The sequence below is a fragment of the Oncorhynchus keta genome, chromosome 7 (genome assembly GCF_023373465.1).
Source record: "Oncorhynchus keta strain PuntledgeMale-10-30-2019 chromosome 7, Oket_V2, whole genome shotgun sequence".
NCBI lineage: Eukaryota > Metazoa > Chordata > Actinopteri > Salmoniformes > Salmonidae > Oncorhynchus > Oncorhynchus keta.
This window is the reverse complement of record NC_068427.1, coordinates 53,173,260-53,198,117: the sequence shown is the minus strand read 5'-3', so window position 1 is coordinate 53,198,117 and position 24,858 is coordinate 53,173,260. Positions and strand designations below refer to the sequence as shown.

General features: G+C 45.4%; 1 protein-coding gene across 1 annotated transcript in view; it reads right to left on the bottom strand.

Moving 5' to 3' along the window:
- LOC118386452 (neuropilin-2-like) overlaps positions 1 to 24,858 on the bottom strand; it is a 237,768-nt gene that overhangs the window by 49,710 nt on the left and 163,200 nt on the right. The window contains exons 16-18 of the mRNA XM_052521822.1: positions 17,376 to 17,650; positions 17,174 to 17,270; positions 10,910 to 10,942 (exon numbers count right to left, since the gene is read on the bottom strand). Of these exons, the coding sequence (XP_052377782.1) occupies positions 10,910 to 10,942; positions 17,174 to 17,270; positions 17,376 to 17,650 (405 nt within the window). The remainder of the gene's footprint in view (positions 1 to 10,909; positions 10,943 to 17,173; positions 17,271 to 17,375; positions 17,651 to 24,858) is intronic.

Sequence of the window (24,858 nt, the reverse complement as noted above, 5' to 3'; positions counted from 1 at the left end):
CATACCCTAGTCTTCCAGTACCTACAGCTGTACATACCCTAGTCTTCCAGTACCTACAGCTGTACATACCCTAGTCTTCCAGTAGAGACAGCTGTACATACCCTAGTCTTCCAGTACCTACAGCTGTACATACCCTAGTCTTCCAGTACCTACAGCTGTACATACCCTAGTCTTCCAGTAGAGACAGCTGTACATACCTAGTCTTCCAGTACCTACAGCTGTACATACCCTAGTCTTCCAGTACCTACAGCTGTACATACCCTAGTCTTCCAGTACCTATAGCTGTACATACCCAAGTCTTCCAGTACCTACAGCTGTACATACCCTAGTCTTCCAGTACCTATAGCTGTACATACCCTAGTCTTCCAGTACCTACAGCTGTACATACCCTAGTCTTCCAGTACCTATAGCTGTACATACCCTAGTCTTCCAGTACCTATAGCTGTACATACCCTAGTCTTCCAGTACCTACAGCTGTACATACGCTAGTCTCCCAGTACCTACAGCTGTACATACCCTAGTCTTCTAGTACCTATAGCTGTACATACCCTAGTCTTCCAGTACCTACAGCTGTACATACCCTAGTCTTCTAGTACCTATAGCTGTACATACCCTAGTCTTCCAGTACCTACAGCTGTACATACCCTAGTCTTCCAGTACTTACAGCTGTACATACCCTAGTCTTCCAGTACCTACAGCTGTACATACCCTAGTCTTCCAGTACCTATAGCTGTACATACCCAAGTCTTCCAGTACCTACAGCTGTACATACCCTAGTCTTCCAGTACCTACAGCTGTACATACCCTAGTCTTCCAGTACCTATAGCTGTACATACCCTAGTCTTCCAGTACCTATAGCTGTACATACCCTAGTCTTCCAGTACCTATAGCTGTACATACCCTAGTCTTCCAGTACCTACAGCTGTACATACCCTAGTCTTCCAGTACCTATAGCTGTACATACCCTAGTCTTCCAGTACCTATAGCTGTACATACCCTAGTCTTCCAGTACCTATAGCTGTACATACCCTAGTCTTCCAGTACCTATAGCTGTACATACCCTAGTCTTCCAGTACCTACAGCTGTACATACCCTAGTCTTCCAGTACCTACAGCTGTACATACCCTAGTCTTCCAGTACCTATAGCTGTACATACCCTAGTCTTCCAGTACCTATAGCTGTACATACCCTAGTCTTCCAGTACCTATAGCTGTACATACCCTAGTCTTCCAGTACCTATAGCTGTACATACCCTAGTCTTCTAGTACCTACAGCTGTACATACCCTAGTCTTCCAGTACCTATAGCTGTACATACCCTAGTCTTCTAGTACCTACAGCTGTACATACCCTAGTCTTCCAGTACCTATAGCTGTACATACCCTAGTCTTCCAGTACCTATAGCTGTACATACCCTAGTCTTCCAGTACCTATAGCTGTACATACCCTAGTCTTCCAGTACCTATAGCTGTACATACCCTAGTCTTCCAGTACCTATAGCTGTACATACCCTAGTCTTCCAGTACCTATAGCTGTACATACCCTAGTCTTCCAGTACCTATAGCTGTACATACCCTAGTCTTCCAGTACCTATAGCTGTACATACCCTAGTCTTCCAGTACCTACAGCTGTACATACCCTAGTCTTCCAGTACCTACAGCTGTACATACCCTAGTCTTCCAGTAGAGACAGCTGTACATACCCTAGTCTTCCAGTACCTACAGCTGTACATACCCTAGTCTTCCAGTACCTACAGCTGTACATACCCTAGTCTTCCAGTAGAGACAGCTGTACATACCCTAGTCTTCCAGTACCTACAGCTGTACATACCCTAGTCTTCCAGTACCTACAGCTGTACATACCCTAGTCTTCCAGTACCTATAGCTGTACATACCCAAGTCTTCCAGTACCTACAGCTGTACATACCCTAGTCTTCCAGTACCTATAGCTGTACATACCCTAGTCTTCCAGTACCTACAGCTGTACATACCCTAGTCTTCCAGTACCTATAGCTGTACATACCCTAGTCTTCCAGTACCTATAGCTGTACATACCCTAGTCTTCCAGTACCTACAGCTGTACATACGCTAGTCTCCCAGTACCTACAGCTGTACATACCCTAGTCTTCTAGTACCTATAGCTGTACATACCCTAGTCTTCCAGTACCTACAGCTGTACATACCCTAGTCTTCTAGTACCTATAGCTGTACATACCCTAGTCTTCCAGTACCTACAGCTGTACATACCCTAGTCTTCCAGTACCTACAGCTGTACATACCCTAGTCTTCCAGTACCTACAGCTGTACATACCCTAGTCTTCCAGTACCTATAGCTGTACATACCCAAGTCTTACAGTACCTACAGCTGTACATACCCTATCATTCAAGTACCTACAGCTGTACATACCCTAGTCTTCCAGTACTTACAGCTGTACATACCCTAGTCTTCCAGTACCTATAGCTGTACATACCCTAGTCTTCCAGTACCTATAGCTGTACATACCCTAGTCTTCCAGTACCTATAGCTGTACATACCCTAGTCTTCCAGTACCTATAGCTGTACATACCCTAGTCTTCCAGTACCTATAGCTGTACATACCCTAGTCTTCCAGTACCTATAGCTGTACATACCCTAGTCTTCCAGTACCTATAGCTGTACATACCCTAGTCTTCCAGTACCTACAGCTGTACATACCCTAGTCTTCCAGTACCTACAGCTGTACATACCCTAGTCTTCCAGTAGAGACAGCTGTACATACCCTAGTCTTCCAGTACCTACAGCTGTACATACCCTAGTCTTCCAGTACCTACAGCTGTACATACCCTAGTCTTCCAGTAGAGACAGCTGTACATACCCTAGTCTTCCAGTACCTACAGCTGTACATACCCTAGTCTTCCAGTACCTACAGCTGTACATACCCTAGTCTTCCAGTACCTATAGCTGTACATACCCAAGTCTTCCAGTACCTACAGCTGTACATACCCTAGTCTTCCAGTACCTATAGCTGTACATACCCTAGTCTTCCAGTACCTACAGCTGTACATACCCTAGTCTTCCAGTACCTATAGCTGTACATACCCTAGTCTTCCAGTACCTATAGCTGTACATACCCTAGTCTTCCAGTACCTACAGCTGTACATACGCTAGTCTCCCAGTACCTACAGCTGTACATACCCTAGTCTTCTAGTACCTATAGCTGTACATACCCTAGTCTTCCAGTACCTACAGCTGTACATACCCTAGTCTTCTAGTACCTATAGCTGTACATACCCTAGTCTTCCAGTACCTACAGCTGTACATACCCTAGTCTTCCAGTACTTACAGCTGTACATACCCTAGTCTTCCAGTACCTACAGCTGTACATACCCTAGTCTTCCAGTACCTATAGCTGTACATACCCAAGTCTTACAGTACCTACAGCTGTACATACCCTATCATTCAAGTACCTACAGCTGTACATACCCTAGTCTTCCAGTACTTACAGCTGTACATACCCTAGTCTTCCAGTACCTACAGCTGTACATACCCTAGTCTTCCAGTACCTATAGCTGTACATACCCTAGTCTTCCAGTACCTATAGCTGTACATACCCTAGTCTTCCAGTACCTATAGCTGTACATACCCTAGTCTTCCAGTACCTATAGCTGTACATACCCTAGTCTTCCAGTACCTACAGCTGTACATACCCTAGTCTTCCAGTACCTACAGCTGTACATACCCTAGTCTTCCAGTAGAGACAGCTGTACATACCCTAGTCTTCCAGTACCTATAGCTGTACATACCCTAGTCTTCCAGTACCTATAGCTGTACATACCCAAGTCTTCCAGTACCTACAGCTGTACATACCCTAGTCTTCCAGTACCTATAGCTGTACATACCCTAGTCTTCCAGTACCTATAGCTGTACATACCCTAGTCTTCCAGTACCTATAGCTGTACATACCCAAGTCTTCCAGTACCTACAGCTGTACATACCCTAGTCTTCCAGTACCTACAGCTGTACATACCCTAGTCTTCCAGTAGAGACAGCTGTACATACCCTAGTCTTCCAGTACCTACAGCTGTACATACCCTAGTCTTCCAGTACCTACAGCTGTACATACCCTAGTCTTCCAGTACCTATAGCTGTACATACCCAAGTCTTCCAGTACCTACAGCTGTACATACCCTAGTCTTCCAGTACCTATAGCTGTACATACCCTAGTATTCCAGTACCTACAGCTGTACATACCCTAGTCTTCCAGTACCTATAGCTGTACATACCCTAGTCTTCCAGTACCTATAGCTGTACATACCCTAGTCTTCCAGTACCTATAGCTGTACATACCCAAGTCTTCCAGTACCTACAGCTGTACATACCCTAGTCTTCCAGTACCTATAGCTGTACATACCCTAGTCTTCCAGTACCTATAGCTGTACATACCCTAGTCTTCTAGTACCTATAGCTGTACATACCCTAGTCTTCCAGTACCTATAGCTGTACATACCCTAGTCTTCCAGTACCTATAGCTGTACATACCCAAGTCTTCCAGTACCTACAGCTGTACATACCCTATCATTCAAGTACCTACAGCTGTACATACCCTAGTCTTCCAGTACCTTACAGCTGTACATACCCTAGTCTTCCAGTACCTATAGCTGTACATACCCTAGTCTTCCAGTACCTATAGCTGTACATACCCTAGTCTTCCAGTACCTATAGCTGTACATACCCTAGTCTTCCAGTACCTACAGCTGTACATACCCTAGTCTTCCAGTACCTACAGCTGTACATACCCTAGTCTTCCAGTAGAGACAGCTGTACATACCCTAGTCTTCCAGTACCTACAGCTGTACATACCCTAGTCTTCTAGTACCTATAGCTGTACATACCCTAGTCTTCCAGTACCTACAGCTGTACATACCCTAGTCTTCCAGTACCTATAGCTGTACATACCCTAGTCTTCTAGTACCTATAGCTGTACATACCCTAGTCTTCCAGTACCTATAGCTGTACATACCCAAGTCTTACAGTACCTACAGCTGTACATACCCTATCATTCAAGTACCTACAGCTGTACATACCCTAGTCTTCCAGTACTTACAGCTGTACATACCCTAGTCTTCCAGTACCTACAGCTGTACATACCCTAGTCTTCCAGTACCTATAGCTGTACATACCCTAGTCTTCCAGTACCTATAGCTGTACATACCCTAGTCTTCCAGTACCTATAGCTGTACATACCCTAGTCTTCCAGTACCTATAGCTGTACATACCCTAGTCTTCCAGTACCTACAGCTGTACATACCCTAGTCTTCCAGTACCTACAGCTGTACATACCCTAGTCTTCCAGTAGAGACAGCTGTACATACCCTAGTCTTCCAGTACCTATAGCTGTACATACCCTAGTCTTCCAGTACCTATAGCTGTACATACCCAAGTCTTCCAGTACCTACAGCTGTACATACCCTAGTCTTCCAGTACCTATAGCTGTACATACCCTAGTCTTCCAGTACCTATAGCTGTACATACCCTAGTCTTCCAGTACCTATAGCTGTACATACCCAAGTCTTCCAGTACCTACAGCTGTACATACCCTAGTCTTCCAGTACCTACAGCTGTACATACCCTAGTCTTCCAGTAGAGACAGCTGTACATACCCTAGTCTTCCAGTACCTACAGCTGTACATACCCTAGTCTTCCAGTACCTACAGCTGTACATACCCTAGTCTTCCAGTACCTATAGCTGTACATACCCAAGTCTTCCAGTACCTACAGCTGTACATACCCTAGTCTTCCAGTACCTATAGCTGTACATACCCTAGTCTTCCAGTACCTACAGCTGTACATACCCTAGTCTTCCAGTACCTATAGCTGTACATACCCTAGTCTTCCAGTACCTATAGCTGTACATACCCTAGTCTTCCAGTACCTACAGCTGTACATACGCTAGTCTCCCAGTACCTACAGCTGTACATACCCTAGTCTTCTAGTACCTATAGCTGTACATACCCTAGTCTTCCAGTACCTACAGCTGTACATACCCTAGTCTTCTAGTACCTATAGCTGTACATACCCTAGTCTTCTAGTACCTATAGCTGTACATACCCTAGTCTTCCAGTACCTATAGCTGTACATACCCAAGTCTTACAGTACCTACAGCTGTACATACCCTATCATTCAAGTACCTACAGCTGTACATACCCTAGTCTTCCAGTACTTACAGCTGTACATACCCTAGTCTTCCAGTACCTATAGCTGTACATACCCTAGTCTTCCAGTACCTATAGCTGTACATACCCTAGTCTTCCAGTACCTATAGCTGTACATACCCTAGTCTTCCAGTACCTACAGCTGTACATACCCTAGTCTTCCAGTACCTACAGCTGTACATACCCTAGTCTTCCAGTAGAGACAGCTGTACATACCCTAGTCTTCCAGTACCTACAGCTGTACATACCCTAGTCTTCCAGTACCTACAGCTGTACATACCCTAGTCTTCCAGTACTTACAGCTGTACATACCCTAGTCTTCCAGTACCTACAGCTGTACATACCCTAGTCTTCCAGTACCTATAGCTGTACATACCCTAGTCTTCCAGTACCTATAGCTGTACATACCCTAGTCTTCCAGTACCTACAGCTGTACATACGCTAGTCTCCCAGTACCTACAGCTGTACATACCCTAGTCTTCCAGTACCTATAGCTGTACATACCCTAGTCTTCCAGTACCTACAGCTGTACATACCCTAGTCTTCTAGTACCTATAGCTGTACATACCCTAGTCTTCCAGTACCTACAGCTGTACATACCCTAGTCTTCCAGTACTTACAGCTGTACATACCCTAGTCTTCCAGTACCTACAGCTGTACATACCCTAGTCTTCCAGTACCTATAGCTGTACATACCCAAGTCTTACAGTACCTACAGCTGTACATACCCTATCATTCAAGTACCTACAGCTGTACATACCCTAGTCTTCCAGTACTTACAGCTGTACATACCCTAGTCTTCCAGTACCTACAGCTGTACATACCCTAGTCTTCCAGTACCTATAGCTGTACATACCCTAGTCTTCCAGTACCTATAGCTGTACATACCCTAGTCTTCCAGTACCTATAGCTGTACATACCCTAGTCTTCCAGTACCTATAGCTGTACATACCCTAGTCTTCCAGTACCTACAGCTGTACATACCCTAGTCTTCCAGTACCTACAGCTGTACATACCCTAGTCTTCCAGTAGAGACAGCTGTACATACCCTAGTCTTCCAGTACCTATAGCTGTACATACCTAGTCTTCCAGTACCTATAGCTGTACATACCCAAGTCTTCCAGTACCTACAGCTGTACATACCCTAGTCTTCCAGTACCTATAGCTGTACATACCCTAGTCTTCCAGTACCTATAGCTGTACATACCCTAGTCTTCCAGTACCTATAGCTGTACATACCCAAGTCTTCCAGTACCTACAGCTGTACATACCCTAGTCTTCCAGTACCTACAGCTGTACATACCCTAGTCTTCCAGTAGAGACAGCTGTACATACCCTAGTCTTCCAGTACCTACAGCTGTACATACCCTAGTCTTCCAGTACCTACAGCTGTACATACCCTAGTCTTCCAGTACCTATAGCTGTACATACCCAAGTCTTCCAGTACCTACAGCTGTACATACCCTAGTCTTCCAGTACCTATAGCTGTACATACCCTAGTCTTCCAGTACCTACAGCTGTACATACCCTAGTCTTCCAGTACCTATAGCTGTACATACCCTAGTCTTCCAGTACCTATAGCTGTACATACCCTAGTCTTCCAGTACCTACAGCTGTACATACGCTAGTCTCCCAGTACCTACAGCTGTACATACCCTAGTCTTCTAGTACCTATAGCTGTACATACCCTAGTCTTCCAGTACCTACAGCTGTACATACCCTAGTCTTCTAGTACCTATAGCTGTACATACCCTAGTCTTCTAGTACCTATAGCTGTACATACCCTAGTCTTCCAGTACCTATAGCTGTACATACCCAAGTCTTACAGTACCTACAGCTGTACATACCCTATCATTCAAGTACCTACAGCTGTACATACCCTAGTCTTCCAGTACTTACAGCTGTACATACCCTAGTCTTCCAGTACCTATAGCTGTACATACCCTAGTCTTCCAGTACCTATAGCTGTACATACCCTAGTCTTCCAGTACCTATAGCTGTACATACCCTAGTCTTCCAGTACCTATAGCTGTACATACCCTAGTCTTCCAGTACCTATAGCTGTACATACCCTAGTCTTCCAGTACCTATAGCTGTACATACCCTAGTCTTCCAGTACCTATAGCTGTACATACCCTAGTCTTCCAGTACCTACAGCTGTACATACCCTAGTCTTCCAGTACCTACAGCTGTACATACCCTAGTCTTCCAGTACCTACAGCTGTACATACCCTAGTCTTCCAGTAGAGACAGCTGTACATACCCTAGTCTTCCAGTACCTACAGCTGTACATACCCTAGTCTTCCAGTACCTACAGCTGTACATACCCTAGTCTTCCAGTACCTATAGCTGTACATACCCAAGTCTTCCAGTACCTACAGCTGTACATACCCTAGTCTTCCAGTACCTATAGCTGTACATACCCTAGTCTTCCAGTACCTACAGCTGTACATACCCTAGTCTTCCAGTACCTATAGCTGTACATACCCTAGTCTTCCAGTACCTATAGCTGTACATACCCTAGTCTTCCAGTACCTACAGCTGTACATACACTAGTCTCCCAGTACCTACAGCTGTACATACCTTAGTCTTCTAGTACCTATAGCTGTACATACCCTAGTCTTCCAGTACCTACAGCTGTACATACCCTAGTCTCCTAGTACCTATAGCTGTACATACCCTAGTCTTCCAGTACCTACAGCTGTACATACCCTAGTCTTCCAGTACTTACAGCTGTACATACCCTAGTCTTCCAGTACCTACAGCTGTACATACCCTAGTCTTCCAGTACCTATAGCTGTACATACCCAAGTCTTACAGTACCTACAGCTGTACATACCCTATCATTCAAGTACCTACAGCTGTACATACCCTAGTCTTCCAGTACTTACAGCTGTACATACCCTAGTCTTCCAGTACCTACAGCTGTACATACCCTAGTCTTCCAGTACCTATAGCTGTACATACCCTAGTCTTCCAGTACCTATAGCTGTACATACCCTAGTCTTCCAGTACCTATAGCTGTACATACCCTAGTCTTCCAGTACCTATAGCTGTACATACCCTAGTCTTCCAGTACCTACAGCTGTACATACCCTAGTCTTCCAGTAGAGACAGCTGTACATACCCTAGTCTTCCAGTACCTATAGCTGTACATACCCTAGTCTTCCAGTACCTATAGCTGTACATACCCAAGTCTTCCAGTACCTACAGCTGTACATACCCTAGTCTTCCAGTACCTATAGCTGTACATACCCTAGTCTTCCAGTACCTATAGCTGTACATACCCTAGTCTTCCAGTACCTATAGCTGTACATACCCAAGTCTTCCAGTACCTACAGCTGTACATACCCTAGTCTTCCAGTACCTACAGCTGTACATACCCTAGTCTTCCAGTAGAGACAGCTGTACATACCCTAGTCTTCCAGTACCTACAGCTGTACATACCCTAGTCTTCCAGTACCTACAGCTGTACATACCCTAGTCTTCCAGTACCTATAGCTGTACATACCCAAGTCTTCCAGTACCTACAGCTGTACATACCCTAGTCTTCCAGTACCTATAGCTGTACATACCCTAGTCTTCCAGTACCTACAGCTGTACATACCCTAGTCTTCCAGTACCTATAGCTGTACATACCCTAGTCTTCCAGTACCTATAGCTGTACATACCCTAGTCTTCCAGTACCTACAGCTGTACATACGCTAGTCTCCCAGTACCTACAGCTGTACATACCCTAGTCTTCTAGTACCTATAGCTGTACATACCCTAGTCTTCTAGTACCTATAGCTGTACATACCCTAGTCTTCCAGTACCTACAGCTGTACATACCCTAGTCTTCCAGTACTTACAGCTGTACATACCCTAGTCTTCCAGTACCTACAGCTGTACATACCCTAGTCTTCCAGTACCTATAGCTGTACATACCCAAGTCTTACAGTACCTACAGCTGTACATACCCTAGTCTTCCAGTAGAGACAGCTGTACATACCCTAGTCTTCCAGTAGAGACAGCTGTACATACCCTAGTCTTCCAGTACCTACAGCTGTACATACCCTAGACACCTGGTACGTACAAAACCCTAATGCACATGAGGGCACTACCTTCACTGAGTTTGTACACCGATATAATGGAACAACAAATATTTTACTGAAAATATGAAAGCTAATTCAAAACATTAGCGTGTGGTGTTTCCTTAAGACTCTGTTCACCTGTTTATGTGTAGAGACAACAACGTAACGGGACGTAACGGGACGTAACGGGACGTAACGGGACGGATGCTTGACCTCAGACATGCACCCAGGGACACATGCTCTGATCATAATGCCGGGATGCATTATGTTGGTAACAGTAGCGTCCCAATGCCCACCGATATAATAACCTCGGGAACAAGTTCAATACCCCGACAAACTGGAAAACCCGGAAGCAATTTCTCCTCTGTTTTCCTTATACCTAAACAAGATTCAGATGCAGTTTTGGAACGGCATAGTCATCTGTTTAAGACTGTGATTTAGAATGGAATCGAATCACATAATATACACATAATATATTATATATTATATATTATAATAGAATCAGGTAAATTAGTGTTTATGGACCAGTGTCGTAACTGCAAGCTGGGTCGGAGCGACAAGCAGGAAGCAACACGTATTCATACAGGAAGTAGACGAACGTTCGCACAGGAAACAGGAAGTAGTCAAAGATAACAAGGCCAACTCACCAGTCATGTCAGGAGGGAATGCGGCGAAGGGTTCTGAAAGAAAGAGAAGGACTAAATTGTATTAAAAATGCAATGCCATTCTGATCAACATACTACAGTAGACTGAGAGGAAGGTGAGAATGAGAGGAAGGTGAGACTGAGAGGAAGGTGAGACCGAAAGAGGAAGTTAAGACTGAGAGAGGAAGGTGATACTGAGAGGAAGTTGAGACTGAGAGGAAGGTGAGACTGAGAGAGGAAGGTGAGACTGAGAGGAAGGTGAGACTGAGAGGAAGGTGAGACTGAGAGGAAGGTGAGACAGAGGAAAGTGAGACTGAGAGGAAGGTGAGATTGAGAGGAAGGTGATACTGAGAGGAAGTTGAGACTGAGAGGAAGGTGAGACTGAGAGAGGAAGGTGAGACTGAGAGGAAGGTGATACTGAGAGGAAGGTGAGACTGAGAGAGGAAGGTGAGACTGAGAGGAAGGTGAGACTGAGAGGAAAGTGAGACTGAGAGGAAGGTGAGACCGAAAGAGGAAGTTAAGACTGAGAGAGGAAGGTGATACTGAGAGGAAGTTGAGACTGAGAGGAAGGTGAGACTGAGAGAGGAAGGTGAGACTGAGAGAGGAAGGTGAGACTGAGAGGAAGGTGAGACAGAGAGGAAGGTGAGACTGAGAGGAAGATGAGACTGAGAGGAAGGTGGGACTGAGAAGATGGTGACGAGCCCCAGTAGTTTGAATGTGAGACTGAGAGGAGAGAGCAAAGAGAGGAGAACTGAGATTTGCAGCTGTTTATTGGCTGCTGAGGGAGAGGAGGAAGGGAGAGGGAGGAGGAGGAGGAGGGGGAGAGGGGAGGAGGAGGAGGAGGAGGAGGGGAGGGAGGAGGGAGGAGAGGAGGAGGAGGAGGGGGGGAGAGGAGGACGTGGAGGGGAGAGGAGGAGGAGGAGGAGGGGAGAGGGAGGAGGGGAGGGGGAGGAGGGGGGGAGGAGGAGGAGGAGGAGAGGAGGGAGGAGGGGGAGAGGAGGAGGAGGGGAGAGGAGGAGGAGGAGGGGGGAGAGGAGGAGGAGGGGGGGGAGGAGGGGGGGAGAGGAGGAGGAGGAGGAGGAGGAGGAGGAGGAGGAGGAGGAGGGAGGAGGAGGAAGAGAGGGGGAGGAGGAGGAGGGGGTGGAAGGAGGAGGAGGAGAGGGAGAGGAGGAGGGTGGATCTGTGGAAGGATTACTGAGACAATTAACCAGAGCAGCAGACACAGGCGTGTTGGTATCTCTTGGCAGGCAGGACTGACTGGGCTGACGTTGTGTTGCAATAGATGAACTGTGTCTGAGAGGGAGTCTAGTCTACTGTACTGTATCTGAGATGGAGTCTAGTCTACTGTACTGTATCTGAGAGGTAGTCTAGTCTACTGTACTGTGTCTGAGAGGTAGTCTAGCCTACTGTACTGTGTCTGAGAGGGAGTCTCACCTACTGTACTGTATCTGAGAGGGAATCTAGCCTACTGTACTGTGTCTGAGAGGGAAGTAGTCTAGCCTACTGTACTGTGTCTGAGAGGTAGTCTAGCCTACTGTACTGTATCTGAGAGGTAGTCTAGCCTACTGTACTGTATCTGAGATGGAGTCTAGTCTACTGTACTGTATCTGAGATGGAGTCTAGTCTACTGTACTGTATCTGAGATGGAGTCTAGCCTACTGTACTGTGTCTGAGAGAGAGGTAGATTAGCCTACTGTACTGTATCTGAGATGGAGTCTAGTCTACTGTACTGTATCTGAGAGGTAGTCTAGTCTACTGTACTGTGTCTGAGAGGTAGTCTAGCCTACTGTACTGTGTCTGAGAGGGAATCTAGCCTACTGTACTGTGTCTGAGAGGGAAGTAGTCTAGCCTACTGTACTGTGTCTGAGAGGTAGTCTAGCCTACTGTACTGTATCTGAGAGGTAGTCTAGCCTACTGTACTGTGTCTGAGAGGTAGTCTAGTCTACTGTACTGTGTCTGAGAGGTAGTCTAGTCTACTGTACTGTGTCTGAGAGGTAGTCTAGTCTACTGTACTGTGTCTGAGAGGTAGTCTAGTCTACTGTACTGTATCTGAGAGGGAGTCTAGCCTACTGTACTGTGTCTGAGAGGTAGTCTAGCCTACTGTACTGTGTCTGAGAGGGAGGTAGTCTAGCCTACTGTACTGTGTCTGAGAGGGAGTCTAGTCTACTGTACTGTGTCTGAGAGGTAGTCTAGCCTACTGTACTGTGTCTGAGAGGTAGTCTAGCCTACTGTACTGTGTCTGAGAGGTAGTCTAGTCTACTGTACTGTGTCTGAGAGGTAGTCTAGCCTACTGTACTGTGTCTGAGAGATAGTCTAGCCTACTGTACTGTGTCTGAGAGGTAGTCTAGTCTACTGTACTGTGTCTGAGAGGTAGTCTAGTCTACTGTACTGTGTCTGAGAGGTAGTCTAGTCTACTGTACTGTGTCTGAGAGGTAGTCTAGCCTACTGTACTGTGTCTGAGAGGGAGGTAGTCTAGTCTACTGTACTGTATCTGAGAGGGAGTCTTGTCTACTGTATTGTGTCTGAGAGGTAGTCTAGTCTACTGTACTGTGTCTGAGAGGGAGTCTAGTCTACTGTACTGTGTCTGAGAGGTAGTCTAGCCTACTGTACTGTGTCTGAGAGGGAGGTAGTCTAGCCTACTGTACTGTATCTGAGAGGGAGTCTAGTCTACTGTACTGTGTCTGAGAGGTAGTCTAGTCTACTGTACTGTGTCTGAGAGGTAGTCTAGTCTACTGTACTGTGTCTGAGAGGGAGTCTAGTCTACTGTACTGTGTCTGAGAGGGAGTCTAGTCTACTGTACTGTGTCTGAGAGGTAGTCTAGTCTACTGTACTGTGTCTGAGAGGGAGTCTAGCCTACTGTACTGTGTCTGAGAGGGAGTCTAGTCTACTGTACTGTGTCTGAGAGGTAGTCTAGTCTACTGTACTGTGTCTGAGAGGTAGTCTAGCCTACTGTACTGTGTCTGAGAGGTAGTCTAGTCTACTGTACTGTGTCTGAGAGGGAGGTAGTCTAGCCTACTGTACTGTGTCTGAGAGGTAGTCTAGTCTACTGTACTGTGTCTGAGAGGTAGTCTAGTCTACTGTACTGTGTCTGAGAGGTAGTCTAGTCTACTGTACTGTGTCTGAGAGGTAGTCTAGTCTACTGTACTGTGTCTGAGAGGGAGGTAGTCTAGCCTACTGTACTGTGTCTGAGAGGTAGTCTAGTCTACTGTACTGTGTCTGAGAGGTAGTCTAGCCTACTGTACTGTGTCTGAGAGGGAGTCTAGTCTACTGTACTGTATCTGAGAGGTAGTCTAGTCTACTGTACTGTGTCTGAGAGGTAGTCTAGTCTACTGTACTGTATCTGAGAGGTAGTCTAGTCTACTGTACTGTATCTGAGATGGAGTCTAGTCTACTGTACTGTATCTGAGATGGAGTCTAGTCTACTGTACTGTATCTGAGATGGAGTCTAGTCTACTGTACTGTGTCTGAGAGGTAGTCTAGTCTACTGTACTGTATCTGAGATGGAGTCTAGTCTACTGTACTGTATCTGAGAGGTAGTCTAGTCTACTGTACTGTGTCTGAGAGGTAGTCTAGCCTACTGTACTGTGTCTGAGAGGGAATCTAGCCTACTGTACTGTGTCTGAGAGGGAAGTAGTCTAGCCTACTGTACTGTGTCTGAGAGGTAGTCTAGTCTACTGTACTGTGTCTGAGAGGTAGTCTAGCCTACTGTACTGTGTCTGAGAGGTAGTCTAGTCTACTGTACTGTGTCTGAGAGGTAGTCTAGTCTACTGTACTGTGTCTGAGAGGTAGTCTAGTCTACTGTACTGTGTCTGAGAGGTAGTCTAGTCTACTGTACTGTGTCTGAGAGGGAGTCTAGTCTACTGTACTGTGTCTGAGAGGTAGTCTAGTCTACTGTACTGTGTCTGAGAGGTAGTCTAGCCTACTGTACTGTGTCTGAGAGGTAGTCTAGTCTACTGTACTGTGTCTGAGAGGTAGTCTAGCCTACTGTACTGTGTCTGAGAGGTAGTCTAGCCTACTGTACTTTGTCTGAGAGGTAGTCTAGTCTACTGTACTGTATCTGAGAGGTAGTCTAGCCTACTGTACTGTGTCTGAGAGATAGTCTAGCCTACTGTACTGTGTCTGAGAGGTAGTCTAGTCTACTGTACTGTGTCTGAGAGGTAGTCTAGTCTACTGTACTGTGTCTGAGAGGTAGTCTAGTCTACTGTACTGTGTCTGAGAGGTAGTCTAGCCTACTGTACTGTGTCTGAGAGGGAGGTAGTCTAGTCTACTGTACTGTATCTGAGAGAGAGTCTTGTCTACTGTATTGTGTCTGAGAGGTAGTCTAGTCTACTGTACTGTGTCTGAGAGGGAGTCTAGTCTACTGTACTGTGTCTGAGAGGTAGTCTAGCCTACTGTACTGTGTCTGAGAGGGAGGTAGTCTAGCCTACTGTACTGTATCTGAGAGGGAGTCTAGTCTACTGTACTGTGTCTGAGAGGGAGGTAGTCTAGTCTACTGTATTGTGTCTGAGAGGTAGTCTAGTCTACTGTACTGTGTCTGAGAGGGAGTCTAGTCTACTGTACTGTGTCTGAGAGGGAGTCTAGTCTACTGTACTGTGTCTGAGAGGTAGTCTAGTCTACTGTACTGTGTCTGAGAGGTAGTCTAGCCTACTGTACTGTGTCTGAGAGGGAGTCTAGTCTACTGTACTGTGTCTGAGAGGTAGTCTAGTCTACTGTACTGTGTCTGAGAGGTAGTCTAGTCTACTGTACTGTGTCTGAGAGGTAGTCTAGTCTACTGTACTGTGTCTGAGAGGGAGGTAGTCTAGCCTACTGTACTGTGTCTGAGAGGTAGTCTAGTCTACTGTACTGTGTCTGAGAGGTAGTCTAGTCTACTGTACTGTGTCTGAGAGGTAGTCTAGTCTACTGTACTGTGTCTGAGAGGTAGTCTAGTCTACTGTACTGTGTCTGAGAGGGAGGTAGTCTAGCCTACTGTACTGTGTCTGAGAGGGAGTCTAGTCTACTGTACTGTGTCTGAGAGGGAGGTAGTCTAGCCTACTGTACTGTGTCTGAGAGGGAGTCTAGTCTACTGTACTGTGTCTGAGAGGGAGGTAGTCTAGCCTACTGTACTGTGTCTGAGAGGGAGGTAGTCTAGCCTACTGTACTGTGTCTGAGAGGGAGTCTAGTCTACTGTACTGTGTCTGAGAGGGAGGTAGTCTAGCCTACTGTACTGTGTCTGAGAGGTAGTCTAGTCTACTGTACTGTGTCTGAGAGGGAGTCTAGTCTACTGTACTGTGTCTGAGAGGGAGGTAGTCTAGCCTACTGTACTGTGTCTGAGAGGGAGTCTAGTCTACTGTACTGTGTCTGAGAGGGAGGTAGTCTAGCCTACTGTACTGTGTCTGAGAGGGAGTCTAGTCTACTGTACTGTGTCTGAGAGGGAGGTAGTCTAGCCTACTGTACTGTGTCTGAGAGGTAGTCTAGTCTACTGTACTGTGTCTGAGAGGGAGGTAGTCTAGCCTACTGTACTGTGTCTGAGAGGTAGTCTAGTCTACTGTACTGTGTCTGAGAGGGAGGTAGTCTAGCCTACTGTACTGTGTCTGAGAGGTAGTCTAGTCTACTGTACTGTGTCTGAGAGGGAGGTAGTCTAGCCTACTGTACTGTGTCTGAGAGGGAGGTAGTCTAGCCTACTGTACTGTGTCTGAGAGGTAGTCTAGTCTACTGTACTGTGTCTGAGAGGGAGGTAGTCTAGCCTACTGTACTGTGTCTGAGAGGGAGGTAGTCTAGCCTACTGTACTGTGTCTGAGAGGGAGGTAGTCTAGCCTACTGTACTGTGTCTGAGAGGGAGTCTAGTAATTCCCTCTGATGACAGTGGAAGACTGTATTAACCAAAGAGGGAGAAAGATGTCATTAAATATAGATTAGAATCACAGGCGCATGGCGTACTTCCACGGTTTTGTGAACGAGAACATTTATACGATTTCTCTCCTCTCTTTTCTTCCCCTTTTTGTGAACTTGACTTTGGGACCATGTGGAGAGATGCAGAGCCAGAAAGAAAGTCCCCTTTAATGAATGAGTTGGTAGAGTCCCTGCAATGCCAGGGTTGTGGGTTCGATTCCCACGGGGGGTATCATGAATGAGAGGGTATGACTGAAGAGGGAGGGTGTGTGTCTGTCTCTGGGCTATGCTGTGTGTCAGACAGACCAGTTAACCCGGGGACGGTTTGCAGCCTCATGTAACTGGTGGGAATCAGTCTCCTGCTCGTCAAGGTCAAAACAGACGTGAGGATGCGCTTACGGGTACACTGTTCCAGCTCAGTACTGGAGCTCATGTGGATGTTGTCGATCCAGATGTGTCCTCGGTTGCTGTGCTCAAAGAAGCCCTCAATCACCACCTTGACGGAGAGAAAAGGAGATCACAGACTTCATTATTATCTCTGTGAAATAAATGAACTGTCACTAATCAAGAACACTAGTACTACGGTCTGTGGGTTCGGTACCTGGTACTCTTTGGGTGACTGGGGCAGGATGGTGCGACCCTCCTTCCACACGGACCCCTGGTCTCCTCTGAGGGCCCAGAGCAGAGTCTCCTCCCGGTCGTTGTCTCTGATGAGGATCCTGAGGGACCCCAGGCCCTGGTTCTCGGGCCCCTGGAGCTGGTAGTTGAAGAGCAGGCACAGCGGCCCTCTCTCAGGCCCCACAGCGGGGCTCACCAGACGGGCTCGCTGCCTCTCTGTCCTGGGGCTGGCCTCGATGTGGAGGAAGTTACCCACGTCTGAAGGACAGGAACACAGAGAAATCAGAGTTAGACAATATGGAGTGTCCCCTAGCCATCAATACAGTATGGAGTGTCCCCTAGCCATCAATACAGTATGGAGTGTCCCCTAGCCATCAATACAGTATGGAGTGTCCCCTAGCTATCAATACAGTATGGAGTGTCCCCTAGCTATCAATACAGTATGGAGTGTCCCCTAGCCATCAATACAGTATGGAGTGTCCCCTAGCCATCAATACAGTATGGAGTGTCCCCTAGCTATCAATACAGTATGGAGTGTCCCCTAGCTATCAATACAGTATGGAGTGTCCCCTAGCCATCAATACAGTATGGAGTGTCCCCTAGCTATCAATACAGTATGGAGTGTCCCCTAGCTATCAATACAGTATGGAGTGTCCCCTAGCCATCAATACAGTATGGAGTGTCCCCTAGCCATCAATACAGTATGGAGTGTCCCCTAGCCATCAATACAGTATGGAGTGTCCCCTAGCCATCAATACAGTATGGAGTGTCCCCTAGCCATCAATACAGTATGGAGTGTCCCCTAGCCATCAATACAGTATGGAGTGTCCCCTAGCCATCAATACAGTATGGAGTGTCCCCTAGCCATCAATACAGTATGGAGTGTCCCCTAGCTATCAATACAGTATGGAGTGTCCCCTAGCCATCAATACAGTATGGAGTGTCCCCTAGCCATCAATACAGTATGGAGTGTCCCCTAGCCATCAATACAGTATGGAGTGTCCCCTTGCTTGGCTAATTCTTGGCTATGAAAAGCCAACTGACATTTGCTCCTGATGCACTGACCTGTTGTACCCTTTACACCCATGCTGGTCATCTATGAACAGTTGAACATCTTGGCCATGTTCTGTTATAATCTCCTGCTGGTCATCTATGAACAGTTGAACATCTTGGCCATGTTCTGTTATAATCTCCTGCTGGTCATCTATGAACAGTTGAACATCTTGGCCATGTTCTGTTATAATCTCCTGCTGGTCATCTATGAACAGTTGAACATCTTGGCCATGTTCTGTTATAATCTCCTGCTGGTCATTTATGAACATTTGAACATCTTGGCCATGTTCTGTTATAATCTCCACCCGGCACAGCCAGAAGTGGACTGGCCACCCCACATAGCCTGGTTCCTCTCTAGGTTTCTAATCTCCACCCGGCACATCCAGAAGAGGACTGGCCACCCCTCATAGCCTGGTTCCTCTCTAGGTTTCTAATCTCCACCCGGCACATCCAGAAGAGGACTGGCCACCCCTCATAGCCTGGTTCCTCTCTAGGTTTCTAATCTCCACCCGGCACAGCCAGAAGAGGACTGGCAACCCCACATAGCCTGGTTCCTCTCTAGGTTTCTTCCTCGGTTTTGGCCTTTCTAGGGAGTTTTTCCTAGCCACCATGCTTCTACACCTGCATTGCTTGCTGTTTGGGGTTTTAGGCTGGGTTTCTGTACAGCACTTTGAGACATCATCAAGAACCGGGTCTGCCTATGACTGTGTCTCTTAATAACAAGGTTATGCTCACTGTGTCTGTACACAGTCAATGGTTTTCTTAATGTTTGGTCAGTCAAAGTGGTCAGGTAACCTTTCACTGTGTGCTCGCTGTTTAGGGTCAGATTGCATTCTAATTTTATCTGTTTTTTTGGGGGTTGAATCTTTCCAGTGTGTTAAGTAATTATCTTTTTGTTTTCTCATGATTTGGTTGGGTCTAATTGTGCTGTTGTCCTGGGGCTCTGTGGGGTGTGTTTGTGTTTGTGAACAGAGCCCCAGGACCAGCTTGCTTAGGGGACTCTTCTCCAGGTTCATCTCTCTGTAGGTGATGGCTTTGTTATGGAAGGTTTGGGAATTATTATTATATTAGTTATTGTCCTAAATCTGCTCTGCATGTTTGGGGTTTTGACCTGTTTTGGAGCACCATTATTTTGGTCTTACTGAGATTTACAGTCAGGGCCCAGGTCTGTCAGGGCCCAGGTCTGTCAGGGCCCAGGTCTGTCAGGGCCCCAAGGTCTGTCAGGGCCCCAAGGTCTGTCAGGGCCCCAAGGTCTGTCAGGGCCCCAAGGTCTGTCAGGGCCCCAAGGTCTGTCAGGGCCCAGGTCTGTCAGGGCCCAGGTCTGTCAGGGCCCAGGTCTGTCAGGGCCCCAAGGTCTGTCAGGGCCCAGGTCTGTCAGGGCCCAGGTCTGTCAGGGCCCAGGTCTGTCAGGGCCCAGGTCTGTCAGGGCCCAGGTCTGTCAGGGCCCAGGTCTGTCAGGGCCCAGGTCTGTCAGGGCCCAGGTCTGTCAGGGCCCAGGTCTGTCAGAATCTGTGCAGAAGATCTAGGTACTGCTGTAGGGCCTCCTTGGTTGGTGACAGAAGCACCAGATCATCAGCAAACAGTAGACATTTGACTTCTCTCTGTCTCTTCTTCTTCCTCTGTCTCTCTCTGTCATCTCATATCATAATCTCTCTCTCTCTCTCTCTCTCTCTCTCTCTCTCTCTCTCTCTCTCTCTCTCTCTCTCTCTCTCTCTCTCTCTCTCTCTCTCTCTCTCTCTCTCTCTCTCTCTCTCTCTCTCTCTCTCTCTCTCTCTCTCTCTCTCTCTCTCTCTCTCTCTCTCTCTCTCTCTCTCTCTCTCTCTCTCTCTCTCTCTCACACACACACACGCACACACATCATTTTTCACAGTTATAATCCTCTCAACCCCCTCTCTCAGCCATAGAGAAGAGCTGATTTATTGATATTATTTTACAGCCGTTCTTTTCCAGTTAGATAAAACTTTGATGAATTAGAAAACACATCAAGATGAATGAATTATAAATCAAGGTTGATGAGGAAGTAACTAACTATTTCTTCACAGTGACTACGTCCCATATTGCACTCTATGTCCTACATAGTGCACTACTTTTGTCCAGGGGCCATAAGGGGTTATTTATAGAATAGGGAGCCATTTGGGAAACACAGAATAAAGTGCCTAAATTGCTCTTCTCTTTAATTAATACAGTCCAAACTTGTTTTTGTTTGATCCTGGGAAGGATAAATTAATTCTACTTCTTCTACTTCCCAAATGGCACCCTAGGGCCAATAAGGCTCTTGTCAAAAGTAGTGCACTATATACCGAATAGGGTGCTATTTGGGAAGCATCACTTGATAGCTACATGCAGTACTACTTAGCATAAAGTGATCTGCTTGTGAGGGAGAACACACAGTGATCAGCCTGTGAGGGAGAACACACAGTGATCTGCCTGTGAGGTAACCCACAGTGATCTGCCTGTGAGGTAACCCACAGTGATCTGCCTGTGAGGTAACCCACAGTGATCTGCCTGTGAGGTAACACACAGTGATCTAGAGGTAGATACAGGTAGATATAAGTAGATACAGATATATAGAGGTAGGTATAGGTAGATACAGGTAGATAGAGGTAGGTATAGGTAGATGTAGATACAGGTATATAGAGGTAGGTATAGGTAGATAGAGGTAGATATGGATACAGGTTGATAGATGTAGATACAGGTAGATATATATGGATACAGGTATATAGAGGTAGGTATAGGTAGATACAGGTAGATAGATGTAGGTATAGGTAGATACAGGTAGATACAGGTAGGTATAGGTAGATACAGGTAGATACAGGTAGATACAGGTAGATAGAGGTAGGTATAGGTAGATACAGGTAGATAGAGGTAGGTATAGGTAGATACAGGTAGATAGAGGTAGGTATAGGTAGATACAGGTAGATAGATGTAGATACAGGTATATAGAGGTGGATACAGGTGGATACAGGTAGATAGAGGTAGATACAGGTGGATACAGGTAGATACAGGTAGATAGAGGTAGGTATAGGTAGATACAGGTAGATAGATGTAGATACAGGTATATAGAGGTAGATATAGGTAGATACAGGTAGATAGATGTAGATATAGGTAGATAGAGGTGGATACAGGTAGATACAGGTAGATACAGGTGGATACAGGTAGATACAGGTAGATAGAGGTAGGTATAGGTAGATAGAGGTGGATACAGGTAGATACAGGTATATAGAGGTAGATATAGGTAGATACAGGTAGATAGATGTAGATATAGGTAGATAGAGGTGGATACAGGTAGATACAGGTAGATACAGGTGGATACAGGTTGATAGATGTAGATACAGGTAGATAGAGGTAGGTATAGGTAAATACAGGTAGATAGATGTAGATACAGGTAGATAGATGTAGATACAGGTAGATAGAGGTAGGTATAGGTAGATACAGGTAGATAGATGTAGATATAGGTAGATAGAGGTGGATACAGATAGATAGATGTAGATACAGGTATATAGAGGTAGGTATAGGTAGATACAGGTTGATAGATGTAGATACAGGTAGATAGAGGTAGATACAGGTTGATAGATGTAGATACAGGTAGATAGAGGTAGGTATAGGTAGATACAGGTAGATATATATGGATACAGGTATATAGAGGTAGGTATAGGTAGATACAGGTAGATACAGGTAGGTAGAGGTAGATACAGGTAGATAGAGGTAGATACAGGTAGATAGAGGTAGATACAGGTAGATAGAAGTCGATACAGGTAGATAGAGGTAGGTATAGGTAGATACAGGTATATAGAGGTAGATACAGGTAGATAGATGTAGATACAGGTATATAGAGGTAGGTATAGGTAGATACAGGTAGATAGAAGTAGATACAGGTAGATAGAGGTAGGTATAGGTAGATACAGGTATATAGAGGTAGATAGAGGTAGATACAGGTAGATACAGGTAGATAGATGTAGATACAGGTATATAGAGGTAGGTATAGGTAGATACAGGTAGATAGAGGTAGATATAGTTAGATACAGGTAGATAGAGATATATAGGGGTAGATACAGATAGATAGAGGTAGATAGAGGTAGATACAGGTAGATACAGGTAGATAGAGGTAGATACAGGTAGATACAGGTAGGTAGAAGTAAATGCAGGTAGATAGAGGTAGATAGAGGTAGATAGAGGTAGATACAGGTAGATAGAGGTAGAGAGGTAGATACAGGTAGATAGAGGTAGATACAGGTAGATACAGGTAGATATATAGGCGGATAGAGGTGGAGAGGTAGATACAGGTAGAGAGGTAGATACAGGTAGATAGAGGTAGATAGAGGTAGATACAGGTAGATACAGGTAGATATAGGCGGATAGAGGTGGAGAGGTAGATACAGGTAGAGAGGTAGATACAGGTAGATAGAGGTAGATACAGGTAGATAGAGGTAGATACAGGTAGATACAGGTAGATACAGGTAGATACAGGTAGATACAGGTAGATAGAGGTAGATACAGGTAGGTAGAGGTAGATACAGGTAGATAGAGGTAGATACAGGTAGATACAGGTAGATACAGGTAGGCATAGGTAGATACAGGTATATAGAGGTAGTTAGAGGTAGATACAGGTAGATACAGGTAGATACAGGTAGATACAGGTAGATAGAGGTAGGTATAGGTAGATACAGGTAGATAGATGTAGATACAGGTATATAGAGATAGGTATAGGTAGATACAGGTAGATAGAGGTAGATATAGTTAGATACAGGTAGATAGAGATAGATAGGGGTAGATACAGATAGATAGAGGTAGATAGAGGTAGATACAGGTAGATACAGGTAGATACAGGTAGATAGAGGTAGATACAGGTAGATATAGGTGGATACAGGTGGAGAGGTAGATACAGGTAGAGAGGTAGATACAGGTAGATACAGGTAGATAAAGGTAGATAGAGGTAGATACAGGTAGATAGATGTAGATACAGGTAGATAGAGGTAGATACAGGTTGATAGATGTAGATACAGGTAGATAGAGGTAGGTATAGGTAGATACAGGTAGATAGATATGGATACAGGTATATAGAGGTAGGTATAGGTAGATACAGGTAGATAGATGTAGATACAGATAGATAGAGGTGGATACAGGTAGATACAGGCAGATAGAGGTAGATACAGGTAGGTAGAGGTAGATACAGGTAGATAGAGGTAGATACAGGTAGATAGAAGTAGATACAGGTAGATAGAGGTAGGTATAGGTAGATACAGGTAGATAGATGTAGATAGAGGTAGATACAGGTAGATAGAGGTAGGTATAGGTAGATACGGGTATATAGAGGTAGATACAGGTATATAGAGGTAGATACAGGTAGATACAGGTAGATACAGGTAGATACAGGTAGATAGAGGTAGGTATAGGTAGATACGGGTATATAGAGGTAGATACAGGTATATAGAGGTAGATACAGGTAGATACAGGTAGATACAGGTAGATAGAGGTAGGTATAGGTAGATACAGGTAGATAGATGTAGATACAGGTATATAGAGGTAGGTATAGGTAGATACAGGTAGATAGATGTAGATACAGATAGATAGAGGTGGATACAGGTAGATACAGGCAGATAGAGGTAGATACAGGTAGGTAGAGGTAGATACAGGTAGATAGAGGTAGATACAGGTAGATACAGGTAGATAGAGGTAGGTATAGGTAGATACAGGTATATAGAGGTAGATACAGGTAGATAGATGTAGATACAGGTATATAGAGGTAGGTATAGGTAGATACAGGTAGATAGAGGTAGATATAGTTAGATACAGGTAGATAGAGATAGATAGGGTAGATACAGATAGATAGAGGTAGATAGAGGTAGATAGAGGCAGATACAGGTAGATACAGGTAGGTAGAAGTAAATGCAGGTAGATACAGGTAGATAGAGGTAGATACAGGTAGATATAGGTAGATACAGGTAGATAGAGGCAGATACAGGTAGATACAGGTAGGTAGAAGTAAATGCAGGTAGATACAGGTAGATAGAGGTAGGTACAGGTAGATAGAGGTAGATACAGGTAGATAGAGGTAGATACAGGTAGATAGAGGTAGATACAGATAGATAGAGGTGGATACAGGTAGATACAGGCAGATAGAGGTAGATACAGGTAGGTAGAGGTAGATACAGGTAGATAGAGGTAGATACAGGTAGATAGAAGTAGATACAGGTAGATAGAGGTAGGTATAGGTAGATACAGGTAGATAGATGTAGATAGAGGTAGATACAGGTAGATAGAGGTAGGTATAGGTAGATACGGGTATATAGAGGTAGATACAGGTATATAGAGGTAGATACAGGTAGATACAGGTAGATACAGGTAGATACAGGTAGATAGAGGTAGGTATAGGTAGATACGGGTATATAGAGGTAGATACAGGTATATAGAGG